Below are 14,333 nucleotides of genomic sequence, written 5' to 3'. Positions count from 1 at the left end.
CCACCCTTAGTCTTTTTCATAAAAGTTTTGTTTAAAATCTAATCTTTTCCACTGTTATATAGTTTCCATTCTTATTTGTTTTTGTTTTTTTCCATCATCTTTCATTGTCCTAGGCAAATGGATTGGAGAGTGGTTTTTCAATCCTTTGTTTATTTTTGCTTTTGACTTTATCCTCATCAAACCTTCTTAATCTCTGTCTCATGCTCCATTCCAGCTCAACTTTCTCTTAATTTTCATTAGAACACTTAATGTCACAAATGGTGTAGCAAACATCCTTTCTCTGTTGTTTGCAATGACAGTCTCTAAAGTATTCTTATCTATGTTTTCTCTACTTTATAATCACCTTGGAGACAGGCTTTAGGAAGGAGGGGAAAGCAGGATGGAGAATGGGAGAGTGGGGAGGGGAGGAAGAGGTGGGAGAGGGGAGGGGAGAGGGACGGCGAAGGGAGGACGAGGAGGAGGAAAAGGAGGAATCAGAAGAAGTAGCTGGTGTCTGAGGGAGAGATATGGCTAATTGACAAGAGAAAGATTAAAAATGTGGGGGCAAGATGGTGCTGGAGAAGATGGTTGGGAGAGAATTGCTAGTGATATGTTGTGAAAGGAAGCTCCAGCACATTCCTCACAGAATTGCTGAGACCACATATGGCAGCTAACCTCACATCAGCTCTTTCCTCAGGTGTTGGAACAACGGCAGAAAGCCATAGAAGAGACCGTGTGAGCAGTAACATCTCTGTCAGTAAGACGTGGAGACATGAGCACAAAACCACCTGTGAGGAGAGGATTGTTGTACCGTGAGCCCAACCCCGGTTGTCCACCTTCTCTTCATGAGGTCTTTACCAAAGTCTGTCTACATGGTTCTCACTCATAGCCTAAGAAAGGGACTTACAAAGACTTCCCTCGTAGCATCGTAGAATCCCAGATCTGGAAGAGACATTAAAATTTATCTAATCGTCCACCAGAATGAACCCACGTCAAGAAAGATGTCTTCCTTTCCCTACTGTAGTTTCCTCTTTTTTTTCTCTCTGCAGGATAATATTTCTTTTAATAAAACTCACCCTTCCACTAAAATATGACAAAGGCATAGCCAATAATCAGAATTTCCCTTCTGTCCATCTCCAAATCTCTAACTGGTTTAATAATTCACTCCCTCAGTGCCTTAAAAGGGGGACTTTTATCTTTGAATCCATCTATAAAACCATCTTCTTCTCCTCCCACTTGCTAAATGGACTCTATTTATCCCTCATTTTATGGGCGCTTATCTACTCTAAGGGAAGTCTGATCAGATAACCTGGTCTTTAGAAAAGCAGGGGAAGATTGTTAGGAAGGGCTTCTATTGTTTGGGAACCTTTCTTTGATCTTAAATTTTTAGGAAGGTTATAGAATGTCTCCAGGGTGTTTTGCATTTCTGATGGCCCAGGAAATGATTACCCTGGTCTCAGGGTCTGGAGAGCATTTGCTAAGCAGGCTCTCTGGGTCTAGCCCTTCAGGATGATTTGAGGATGAGCTTAATCCCCAGTTAGAGACTGAACATTCCTAGTTTAATGTTGTGATATAATATGACAGATTTATACATTGTTCTGACATAACGAAATGCAAAGAGATGAAGTGTTTTATTTACACAGTAACCTCTTATTTCAACAGCTCACTGGCAGTTGTATAGGCTTTTGTGGCCTTGTCGAAAAGGCCCCAGGAAATATCACTGTGAGCCTTGCTTGCAGAGCAGCCTTGCCAGTTCACAAAGACCAAAGCACCAGGCCAGGAAGTCAAGACAGAAGAAATCAACATAAACCAGCAGGAAACAAATCCAGGAGGCTGGGTACGGCCACTTCTCAAAGGCACCCATGCAACTCTCAGCTGCTCCAGTGGGCTTTCCTCTATCTGGATAGACAGGCCACAAAGTAAATGTCTGTTGAATGAATCCCTTCTCAGCTTAGCACTCACTCCACAAACACTGTTGATCATTCCTTCGGTGAACGTTGTTCTCTCAAGGAGAGAAGAGGCAGTCATACAAAGACAGAGGAACACAACTCTGCATTCAGGGAGAAGACAGACTTTTGAGAAAAGCAGACCAACACTTAAAATCGACGTGCTGTGCCCTACAGTAGCAGACATAGTGGGTGTTAGGAAGGGGGACATGGAGAAGAGATTAACCAAAGTAATCCTGCGGTAGTAGGAGAAAGGGGCTTCTCAGGTGGCTCAGTGAGCCACCTGCTGACATAGGAGCTGTGGGCTTGATCCCTGGGTCATGAAGATTCCTCTGGAGGAGGAAATGGCAACCCACTCCAGTGTTCTTACAGGGGAAGCCCCTGGATAGAGGAGCCTGGCGGGTTGCAAAAGAGTCAGACATGACTTAGCGAGAGTAAAGCAACAAAGAAGTTGGAGGAAACTTTAGAAAATCATCTTAGACGAAAATCATTTTTTTAGCTGTTATGCTCCAAATGCCTATGTGTTTGGTTAAAGTCCCCAGGAGGAAGAGTTGGTGATTTCTTTTCTATCAGGGGTTCTGGCTGTCATGTTAGAAGGTGCAGGAGCTCTTGACGGCAACGGGTCGTGAGTGACAGCAGGAGACACCCTAGATAGCCATGTTCTTATTTACTAAAGCAAAGCACATCCTCCCCCAAGATGGGTTTTCTGGTGTATGAGGGTAGAAGTGTGCTGCTGTGCTAAGTCACTTCAGTCATGCTCAACTCTTTGAGACCATCTGAATTGCAGCCCAGCAGGCTCTTCTGTTCATGGGATTCTCCAGGCAAGAATACTCGAGTGGGTTGCCATTTCCTTCTCCAGGGGATCTTTCTGATCCAGTGATTGAACCCAAGTTTCTTATATCTTCTGCATTGGCAGGTGGGTTCTTTACCACTAGCACCACCTGGGAACCCCAGGGGTAGAAGCAAGTAAATGCAAAACCAGCCTTCTTCATCACCAACCTGGGAAAACCAAGAAGGAACTGGCTTCCTTCAAGGTTTCCTCCACCCCCTAGCTTTTAGAGAGAAGCCAAAGCAGAACTCATTGTAAAGTAAAGCCTTGTTCCTCGAAGTGTGACTGAAGGGCCAGCAGTACAAGCATCAGTTGTAATCTTGTTAGAAATGCAGAATCTCAGGCCCCAACCCCAGCCTGCTGCCTCAGAAGCCGTGTTCTAACAAGATTCCCAGGTGATGTGTATGCACACCCAAATTTGAGAAGCCTGCTCTAGACCAGCAAGGGGGCTGAACTCCAACTCACCTGAGGGGCTTTTTCAACAACTAATCCCACCCCTGGGAATTGATTTAAATAGCCTGGCTCCCTAAGTGATTCCAAATGTGTGGGGAATGTGCCTCAGTACCCAGAGTCGTCTAGTTCCCCAGGAGAACCTTTGCACTGGCCTCAGGCCTGGGTGCTGCCGATGACATGTGAAATCAGCATGGGGCTCCCTGAAGCACAGGGAAGTGGCTGCCCTGACTTGGTTCAGGTAGGAGTGGGGACCTGGGCTGGCCGGCCACACCTGAGGTCCCCAGCTCATCCAGACTGAATTCATTGTGCATTTCAGGAGGTGGACTCCAAGGAGAAATTTGCCTTGGTAGAGCAAAACACAAAGCCTGCAATGCTCTACACCTGTGTGTTTTAGCTCATCCTCAAACAAGTCTTTTGCAGTTCACACTCATGCTTGTGCTCAGTCATGTCCGACTCTTTGCCACCCTTTGGACTCTAGCCCACCAGGCTCCTCTGTCCATGGGATTTTCCAGGCTAGAATACTGGAGTGGGTTGCCATTTCTCCCTCCAGGGGATGTTCCCAATCCAGGGATTGAACTTGCACCTCCTGTGTCTCCTGCATTGCAGGTGGATTCTTTACCTGCTGAGTCATCGGGGAAGCTCTAGGGTAGGAGGAAGGTTGTCGTAAAAAGTTAGCATCCTATAGTTGGAAAGCAAAAAAAAAAAAAAAGCCTCCAAAAACAAGAAAATAAAAAGAGTTACCCAAATGAAGCAGCACCCAGCAAACCGCCGTGGTGAGTCAGCCTGGGGAGGCCCAGCCCCTTGGAGGGAGCCTGGTTAAGGATCAGCTCAATTCAGGGCAGGGCTGTGTGTGCTGCTGCTTCTCATCCCAGGACCAAGTCTGAGCAGCAACCTCCCTCCCTCAGCTGCTTGAACTTTTTTTTTGTTCTCCGAGGCTGGAAAGAAGTGTCACATTTTGCTCCCTCCCAAGCCCACGCCCCCACCTCTCCCAGGGACCGTGTGCCGTGTGGAGGGGGTGCCTTAACTACAGGGGAACTTTTGCAGCCCTCTCATCCTCACACTATGAAGTTCTTCGGGAAGCCCAGGAGCCAGACAGCAGCTTTTCTGCCTCTCTGCCTGCTCTTTTTGAAGAGCCTGAGCCTAGGACACAGTAACCTTTACAGCAACCGCTATGCTGGGTGAGTGGAGCGACTTTCATGCCCTGCACGGCTTGGACTAGGGTCAGGGGAGGGCGCTGGTTTGGTCTTGAGTGAGCCTCACTTGTTCTGGTCTGTGGTCTCTGTGTGAATCTGTATGCTTTCCTGGCCACCTAATCTTAAATGTCCATGCAGTCCCAGGCTCTCTGGAGAGAATGTGCTGGGCACACGTCTAGCTTCTCATACTCTTTATGATGTGCCAACCTGAGCCGTGGACCAGTGTTGATTGGGATTCTGTCTTTAGAATCACTGTGGCCAGTGTGTACGGTATCTGCCTTGGGGTATGCTCGGCCGCGGGGATGCTGTACCGAATGAACTGTGGCCTGAAAACTAAAGCTTCCCCTTGAGCAGTGTATGCAGGAGCAGTGGGTGGAAATTCACCAGTGATTAAGAATCGGGTGTGACCTTTTATTTTCTCTTGAGTGTTTGTTAGCCTACAGCGTGGTTATTAGAAAGATTTTCAAATCTGAGCAATGGAAATGAGTCAACTCAAAATAAGCCAAATAAACGTAGCCAACTGCGAAATTATGGGTGTTTTTCTGAAGGGAGAAACCTAAAGGGGGAACGCCGTGTGCGTTTCTCCCCCTCTGGGTTAGCATGCTTTGTTTGCCTTCGGTGAGGAGGTGCGGGGCTGCGTGTGAACCGTGTGGGACTGCGCATGTCTTATCCTAAAGGCTTACTGTGAAATATACAGCGTGTGCTTTGCTTGAATTTGCAGGGGGTCCGTCGTTCTCTGAATCTGGAAATGCTGGCATTCCTGCATTTTAGGGTTGGGAGAACCTTAAATAGCTCCTCTAATTCAGTTCCTTTCTACAGAGAAGGAAAAACTAGAGTCTTAAATCTTTCTAAATAGTCTACGAGTGCTCTGTGAGGACCAGTAGAGGAAAGTTTTCATATCAGTCTGGATGAAGGCCAGGTCTTAAAGCAGTTGTTCTTTCTAGGAATCATGTAGAGAAGAATTTGTAAGTGTGACCCTGGAAAAGAGAATTGTTTCTCTTTTTCTCCTGAAGAATCTGGGCACAGCTATAGAGTTCCCTCTGAATACAGTGCTTACAGAGGAAATTTTGTAAAATGTGCTCTCAGTTTAAGGAGATGCAGGATGATGAAGAGGGGGTGTTGGTGGAGATGAGGACTATAGATAGTAACATCCCCCAAATTTCCACCCTGGTGTTCCTGGGAGTATTCAGAGTTTACATCTGACAGCTGCTTTTCTGTCTCCTGAACATACATCATCCAGGCTTTACATCTTGTCCCTGGTAGTCACCGCCCTTGGAGACCTGGGTATGGAAGCTGTGTTTAGTGACTGATGATGCCAGCTAAGATGTGGAGGAGTTTGCTCTGACTCTTTAATGGATGTTAGTTGCATGATAAACATATATCAGATTTAGATGTGCTCATGTCACATAGGACCTTGCTTCTCCACTCAGCTGTGGCTCAGTCCATAATGACTTCGGTGTGTGACCCTCGTCAAAGATAAGTGAGCAGGTCAGCTTAGCAGAGCAGGTGTGCCCACTTCCCTAAGCACCACTTAGCAGAGGAAAGGAAGCCAAAGGTGGTGGCCTTTCCTAGAGAACTTGGAATCTTTTAGGACGAAGTTGCACTATCTTTTCTGTTGTTCTGCAAAGAAAGTAATTGCCATTTTCTCTCTGGCTGCTCCATAATAAGTTAGTCCCAAATGTATAAATTAGAGGTGTCTGGAAGTCGGAAGGAAAAGATGAAACAATGAGACACGGAAGGGAGCATTCCCTGTCCATCACAAGAGAGCTTCTCCTTTATCCAGTGATGTCTTTGAGCACACTCACCATTGAAAATGGGGGTTTTTGCTTTTCCTTCATTTGATACATGTCATTCTCTCACCACCAAAGACAGAAATGCTGCGTAGGTTTGGGATTCTGTTGCTTTACTTCCCCAGGAAATGCCTTCTGCAAGTCTAGCTAGAACTAGGTAAAATCACATGATAGAATGGTATTGAACATTATTTTTGTTTCTCATCCGAAGTTATTCTAAACCACCTCATTTTTGTCCCTTAAGTAATCTATTTAGGTATTATTGGTAGTAATTATGAAGTAGCACTATTTCTTGAAGTTTTCTTAAAAAACAAACAATTTTTTGTGAGTCTTGGTTGAATCTGATAATAAGTGATCATCATTTGCAGGACTCTGAGCACAAACAAAAACAATACGCAGGGCAGACCAGTGTGCTTCTTAAGAGCAGCTAATGAGCCTAGGCTTTCTACACAAACTAGTAACAGTCGTGTGGTGCGGTCGTATAATAAGATGCTTGAAAAATGGCAAATTTAAGCATGATGGAAAAAAAGTGTAGGGAGACTATAAGGAAAATCTGACATAAATGAATACCTTTTCAGGTAACTATCAAATTACTTACAAGGAAGATTTAAAAATATGTAGAAAAGGGATGAAGCCAAGTGTGGAAAATAACTTGACATCAAATAACATTTATTGGTACTCTGTTAGCAGGTTTTAAGAGCTATGATACAGGGCAAACATTTTGGTGATTAAAAAAAAATATCAGTCTGTGCATGAGACTCCAACTCGGGCTAACATCAGTGTTCTCTCCTTTTCCCTTATCCCCTCATATTCCTGGAAGCAGACTTGGTTATTTATTAGACTGTGATATTGAGGGCAAAAAATAAGAATCTTCTGCATGACATGAAATTAGGGTAGTTTTTTTTAGTGATGGTAAAAGAGAGATCTAAGCCAGTGACACAATAAATTCTGGTGATACTGTAGAAGCAAAGTGGCTATGATATTTTGCTGAACTGCCTATTCAGTTCTGCCTTCATGTATAATGTTTATAAGTCCTGAAGTTCAACTGCCTGCCTTTCAGTTTCTGCTTTCCCACTCCTAGTAGCTCTGTTACCTTAAGGTAAATTCCTTAACCTCTCCAAGCCTCAGTTTCTTCATCTGAGACACTGAGACAATATTCCCTGCCAAGTTGTTATGGGAATTAAATGCAACAGCCTGAGTATTGCATGGTTTTTGGCACTTAGCTTTTTTAACACCATGTCAACTACTTACTAAAAATACTTACCAGTACTTAATATAAAACATTGATAAAAAAAATTACTTTCTCAATTAGCCTAATGAGAGTTTTGGTATCCTCATTTCACAGAGAGGTTCATTGAGGGACAAAAGGGCAATCCAAGTTCACAGCTAACTATCCCACAGTGGGGATTCTAACCCAGCTCTGCCTAACTCAACAAACTGTACTTCTCACTGTGCCCCCATTCAGGTATAGAAAAGAATGACTTTTTCAGAAAAACAGAAGACTTCACCTTGTTAAGGGAACTGATAATAGGATGATGAAAGAAAAGAGTAGACTATGTGGGCAAAATTGTGAGCTGACCCTCGGTGGTCTTCTCTAAGGTGGCAAATTGTTAATAGAAAAGCAGGCAGAGACCATATGAGATAAGGAACTTTAGATTGTCACCAAAATAAGTAGCACAGAAAGCGGCCATGGGTGTGCACTTCATGCCTTCAGTATTATTCCAACACCTACTTGCGCCAAGAGTACAAGAGCCAAGGCCCTCTGATAGCTTGCAGTTTAGTAAAGACAGTAGCCCCACATGTAACATGAGGAGGTACTGTTGTGGGATAGCAGCCTACTGTGGGATTGAAGAGAGAGCTCAATGCACCAAGAAGGAGGGAGAAATCCCTCCCCTCTTCTGGTCACGCAGCCTTGGGTACCTGGGCTAGGGTAGAGAGAGCACGACTTCCACCACCAGAGCCACGACGTGGGACTGAACGCTGTGCAGGGTCTACATGGCTATGTGCAGGCTGGTCCCAGCCCACTAGCCAGCTGGTGTGTTCTGATGAGCCAGCATCCGTGCTGCACTCGTCCTCCCATCCCTGCCCCTCCCCTTCCATCCCCCACCTACTCAGACACCCAGTTATTGGTCAAGTTCACCAATCATCCATTGGAATGCAATATCGAGATCCAGGAATTAGACTTGAAGAAAATGAGATTTTTAAAGGCATTTGGTCCTTAAAATCCTGTGAGCAGAGAGGCCCCAAATTGGGATGTGACATGGCAACCCACTCCAGTATTCTTGCCTGGAGAATCCCATGGAGAGAGGAGCCTGGCACTCTGCAGTCCATGGGGTCGCAAAGAGTCGAACACGACTGAAGTGACTTAGCACAGCACATATTGCAGAGAAGTAGAGGTTTGGGGGAATAGATTTGACTTCAGGGATGTCATTCTTGTTCTCCATCTTAGCTCTCTAGGTAGTCCCCTCCATTGCTCAAAGCAGCTTTTAAGTCTTTTACCTTTCTGATGGTGGGGGTGGGGGTGGTGTTCAGTTATTAAGTCACGTCCGACTCTTTGCGACCCCATGGACTGCAGCATACCAGGCTCCCCTGTCCTTCGCCATCTCCCAGAGTTTGCTCAAATTCATGTCCATTGAGTCGGTGATGCTATCTAACCATCTCATCCTCTGCCACACTCTTCTTCTGCCTTCAATCTTTTCCAGCATCGGGGTCTTTTTCAATGAGTCGGCTTTTCACATCAGGTGGCCAAAAAATTGCAGCTTCAGTTTCACTGGTGGCTTCCTAGTAATGTTCTGAACTTTTGGAAACCTAGGGCTAGAATTCAAGCAATCCAGTTGCTCATGAATCTTAAGAGTTATCTTCTATGTTGGTGGTTAAAGTTCTTTTCAGATGGGTTGACCATGAATCCTTGCTTGCCATGGACTGGCCCTGTCTGTAAGTACTGTTCTGGGGTAGTAACTGCCAGTGCTCCTCTTTCAGTCCCAGAAGGATCCTGATTTGGGTGGAAAATTGTGGGTTCTGCCTTTTATTCTTCACTGTGTCTGTTTCCTTGATGAGCTTTACTCTAGATCTTCAACTACCCTCTTATTTCATTGCTGAAGAGCAAGTCTATCTCTATAGTTCCTTCCATACCTATAAAAAATATCCTCCTTGTCCTCTCTCTTACAATAGCTACCAGCCATGTTTATGATGTCTTTATCTCAGCCTGGATAAAGGTAACTTTCTGCTAACTGATCTCCCTGCCTATAGTCCTTCCCGTACTGATGACCTCACTAAATAAGACTTCTGTTGTGTTACTGTCTTGCTCAAAGATCTACTTTGGCCACCTATTGCCAAATACATCAAATCCATTCTCTGCCAGGCTCTCAAGGCCTCTATCATCAGACTCTCTGGTTCCTCTGCCTCTATTTCACTCTGCTCAGTCCTAAAACTCCTCTGTAATAAGAATAGAGAGCCTCAGCCTTGCTCATCCTGAACAAGCAAGGCAGGCAAGCCCCGCTCATAATAAGAGCCAAAAGCAAGAAGGAGCCATCTCAGATCATGAATAATGTATTAAAATGTGTGTGATAGACTTCCCTTGCTGTCCAGTAGTTAAGACTTTGCCTTCCAATGTAGGAGGTGCAGACTCAAACCCTGGTGGGGGAACTATGCTCCCACATGCCTCGCAGTCAAAAAACCAAAACACAAAACAGAAGCAATATTGTAACAAATTCAATAGTTTAAAAATGGTCCACATAAAAATTTATTTTTAAATGTGTGTGAAAGACATAGATTTGGGGTGTTAGGAAGGGTGTATGTTAGGCTCTGAGGTTGCTTTGAAACTTTGTCCCCACAGGTTGGCATGTGATTAATGGAATGGTTCTTTGATGTCTTCTGGAAGTTCCTTTTAGCACTTGACCCTGGTTGCTGCTGCTGCTGCTAAGTTGCTTCAGTCGTGTCCGACTCTGTGCGACCCCATAGACAGCAGCCCACCAGGCTCCCCCGTCCCTGGGATTCTCAAGGCAAGAACAGCGGAGTGGGTTGCCATGACCCTGGTTAGTGGGAGGCTATTTTTGGTTTCCTTAGGCACTAGCACAGAGTACAGCACCCCCTTGTGGATTGTTTATCAGCTCATTACACCAAAAGTTTTCTTCCCTGCCCAGTGTTGTGTACTGGGGCTGCCAGCTTTGGTTCTGAAGGACATCGATGCTGACCTGACCTGGCAGGTCGATGGTACTCCATGGGGATCAGCATTCCTCCTGCCAGTGAGCTAGTGGGAGGAGGAGCATTTCCTGTGCTTCTGGACTGCTTTTCCAGTGGAGCCCAATCTGATGACGGAGCTTTTATTTTATGGTGCCAGGATACCTTCTGGGTAATGCCATTAAGCCTAATCACTTCCACCCCGTGAAAAGCAGTGAAGGATGTTAATGTTTCATAACTTTACAGCTTAGATTGTGCAGGCTACAAAAGCATTGTGTTTTCTGTCTTTATAAATGGAATTACTGAATGGAAAATAAAAACTCTTTTGATGACTTGTTTTACAGTCTTCATTATGATCAATCGGTAGATAACTGGTATATAGGATTAGCATTTGCTTTGCCAAATAAATGCCTTTCCAGTCTGCCTTCTGGGTATTAACTTCTTTATAATAAAGCAGCATGTGAAGCTTTAGGATCTTTTTCTGGGTAGTATAGTAAATTTCCTTAAGAATTAGTTTTATTATTACAGGTTGAAGCAAACTTTTTTCCGGTTTTCTTCAACAAAATTACCATCTTTGTTCTTTTTTCTCAGTATACTTTGAAAATAGTAAAATAATTTCTTAATATGTGTTCTTAAGAATATTGTTAGGTTGTCTTGTTTTTCTCTTTTTTGTTAGAATAAAGAACCAAAAATTCAGTGGCTTAAACAAGAAACTTATTTCTCTCTCATGTGAAAAATCCAAAACTAGTATGGTTGATGGTGACAGAGACTCAGGGGTCTGTCTGGGCTATGCCTCTGCTGTGCTCAACGCTCAACTCCCAGATGTGTCAGGAAGGAGTCTTCCAGCCTTTGGGTCCAGCCTGCAGGAAAGTAGAAAGGGACGGTCTCTCCTCTTTCCTTTTAAAATCACAGCCCAGAAGTTCAAATATCACTCACTACTGGCTAGAATCAATTATATGCCCTTAGCTGCAAGAACCTTAGAATGTCACAGCAGTCTGTCTTATGGCTGAGCTGGCTCTCTATGTGAGAGAATGGTGCTCACAAGCTGTGTGTGTGTTAGTCGTTCAGTCACGTCTGATGCTTTGCAACCCCATGGACTATATAGCCCAAGAGGCTCCTCTGTCCATGCAATTCCCTAGGCAAGAATACTGGATTGGGTTGCCATTTCCCAGAGTGGTTTGTCATTTCCTTCTCCAGGGGATCTTCCTGACCCAGGGGTTGAACCCGGGTCTCCTGTATTGCAGTGGGTCTCTGGGATTGCAGGCAGGTCCTTTATCAACTGAGCCATCAGGTAAGTCCCTTTAGCTGCAAGGGAGGCTATGAAATAATGGCCAGATATGTGATATAAATAGCAATCGGCCTCAATGGTCACTCTGTTACTTAATAAATGCCCACGTGACCCCGCCATTCTCCCTCCCACTTGGTTCTTCTGAAGAAATAATCCATCCAAATAAGCATTCAGGATTTTGCACTTCAAGGTAATTTGAAAGTGTGCATTTTTATTCTGTATATGATCTTTTTAAAGACAGAGTGTCAAAGCTGAAGGAGACCAAACAAACAAACAAAAAAAGCATAGCCCAATCCTTTTATTTAATATATATAAGGAAGCAGAACTCCAGAAAGGTAAAGGGATTTTCAGGGCTGGTGGTGGAGTTGGAACTAAAATCCAGGTCAGCCAAGTTCACAGCATTTTTTTTTTTTGTACAGTTGACAACACTTTGAATCCAGAAAACTTCTCTCTCTTTTCTATTCCCTAGAGTAGCTGGGAATGAAGTAAAGTGAGTTGGCAAGGCTGAGATATGTTTAATGAGGGAGGATTTTCATTTCATTTCTATAAATATTTGTTGGGAATCTGGCCTTCTGCTAGTCTGGGATGACAGAGATAAAAGAACGGTACATGTGCACAGCATAATGAGTATTCAGGCAAGAAAACAAGCAATTCCAACTCCGCAATCATGGTGCCCTCAGAGAGAACTCTTGGAGTTGGGTAAGTGCAAGAGAGGGTCACTTAATCCAGACTGAAGGGTGGAGAGAGGTCAAAGGAGCTTCTTGATTGCAAGATGGGTCTCAAAAAACAAACAGAAATTTGAGTGGATTATTAAATATGCAAGGTAGTTTTCTTTCAAATGGTTGGTACTCAGAGGACATGACCCTGACCTTGGTCATAAAGAAGAGGTAGAAATCAGGCTAAGGTTTTCCAGATACAGGAAATATATTGAATGCGCAGAGAACTACAGGTAAGAGAATTTGTCAAGTCTAGAAAATTAAGCATAGCTAAAATGAAAGGCTTCAAAGTCATGAATCACTTTATGCCCCATAATATGAAGCTGTTTTCTCCTGAAGGTGATTGGGCTGATGAAGACTTTTCAGCAGGGAATTTACATAGATTTTCTTGAAGAAAGTTCCCTCTGCCATCATTGAGAAGGGGAGGCTTGAGGGCTGAAGATTTGGGGGCAAGAAGACTGGGATGCTATGGTGACCATGGTAATACCCAGAAGAGCCTGGCTTCTGGTAGTGACAATTGAAGGAAAAAGAGGGAAACCAATTTAAAAAGTATTTAGAAGGTAGGATTTTCACAATTGGGTAAGCCAAAGGGGAGACGCAAGAGGAAGTAGTTATAAAGTGATTCTCAGGATTGGTTAGCAGGACTGAGCACTTAGCAGAGAAGGTTAGTACTTTCTCAGATATGTATGGTTTGAGGTTCCAATAAAGTGCCCAGTTGGATAAATGAGAAAGTAGTGAAAGTGTTAATCCCTCAGTGTATCCAACTCTGTCAGACCCCATGGACTGTAGCTCACCAGGCTCCTCTGTCCATGAAATTCCCCAGGCAAGAACACTGGAGTGGGTAGCCATTCCCTCCTCCAGGGATCTTCCCAACCCACGTAAGGAACCCGGGTCTCCTGCATTACAGGCAGATTCTTAACTGTGAGGGCCACCAGGGAAGTCCCAACTTGATAGATGGGTCGAATCTAAACTGACATAGATTCCAATAACTCATGTGTAAGGAATTTTTAAACTTTGAATGTACCATGAAACACCCAGGAAGTATTCATTATGTGAAAAGAACAGTGGGGGAAAACCAGAGAAGAAACAAGTAGAAAGGCCTACAGAGAGAATAAGAAACCCAAGAAATGTTAGTTAAAGGAAAATAAGAGATTCAAGAAGGAAGAGGTCAGTCACATCAAGTACTGCAGAATAGTATCCATTGGTTTGTCTATTAAGGAAATCATATTTGTCATCAAATGATTTTGGTGGAAAAATGAGTGAAAACCAGAGCACAGTAGGTTGGGGAATGAATGGGATGTGAGCAAGTTAGCAGTGAGTGTAGACCATAGTTTCAAGAAACTTATCCATGATAGGGGTGGAAAGAGAGGTCAATGACTAGAGTTGAAGAGTTTTAATTATTTTGCTTTTACTTCTTAGGAAATAAATGGCCATATTTTATACCAGGTGGTAGGAATGAAAAGAGAAAACAAGACTACAGATAAAGAAGAGGGAGGGGGGAAGGATGGAGTTGAGTCTCTGAAGACACAATGCTAGCAGGTCTCTCCTTTCTCTTTAAAGTAGGTGGAGAGGTCGTAGTCCTAGAAGATACCATAGACAGAAAACCTGATAAAAGGAGAGATTTACGTCTAGACTGCTTTTATGTCCTAGCTGCTGTAAAAAGTGCTGCAACGAACACTGGGGTACATGCGTCTCTCTCACTTATGGTTTTCTCAGGGTATATGCCCAGTAGTGGGATTGTTGGGGCATATGGTAGTTCTGTTCCTAGATTTTAAGGAATCTTCATACTGTTCTCCATAGTGGCTATATCAATTTACATTCCCACCAACAGTGCATGAGGGCTCCCTTTTCTCCACAGTGGGAATTTGCTGTGTGACACAGGGAGCTAGCTCAACACCATGCTCTGTGACGACCTAGAGGGGTAAGATGGGGAAGGAGATGGGAGAGGGCTTCAGGAGGG

At 44.1% G+C, this 14,333-nt stretch overlaps 1 protein-coding gene across 2 annotated transcripts in view; it reads left to right on the top strand.

The window, feature by feature from the left end:
* The first annotated feature begins 4,030 nt into the window (after positions 1–4,030).
* Positions 4,031–14,333, top strand: part of CPA6 (carboxypeptidase A6) — a 296,227-nt gene continuing 285,924 nt past the window's right edge. Inside the window, exon 1 of one of the 2 annotated variants that reach the window (XM_027561131.1) lies at positions 4,031–4,385. In XM_027561131.1, the coding sequence (XP_027416932.1) occupies positions 4,270–4,385 (116 nt within the window). In that variant the 5' untranslated portion in view covers positions 4,031–4,269. The remainder of the gene's footprint in view (positions 4,386–14,333) is intronic. The other variant, XM_027561130.1, reaches the window with a different exon arrangement.

This window comes from Bos indicus x Bos taurus, chromosome 14 (genome assembly GCF_003369695.1).
Source record: "Bos indicus x Bos taurus breed Angus x Brahman F1 hybrid chromosome 14, Bos_hybrid_MaternalHap_v2.0, whole genome shotgun sequence".
Taxonomy (NCBI): Eukaryota; Metazoa; Chordata; class Mammalia; order Artiodactyla; family Bovidae; genus Bos; species Bos indicus x Bos taurus.
Note: the sequence above shows the minus strand (reverse complement) of the source record. Positions and strands in the feature narration are given on the sequence as shown.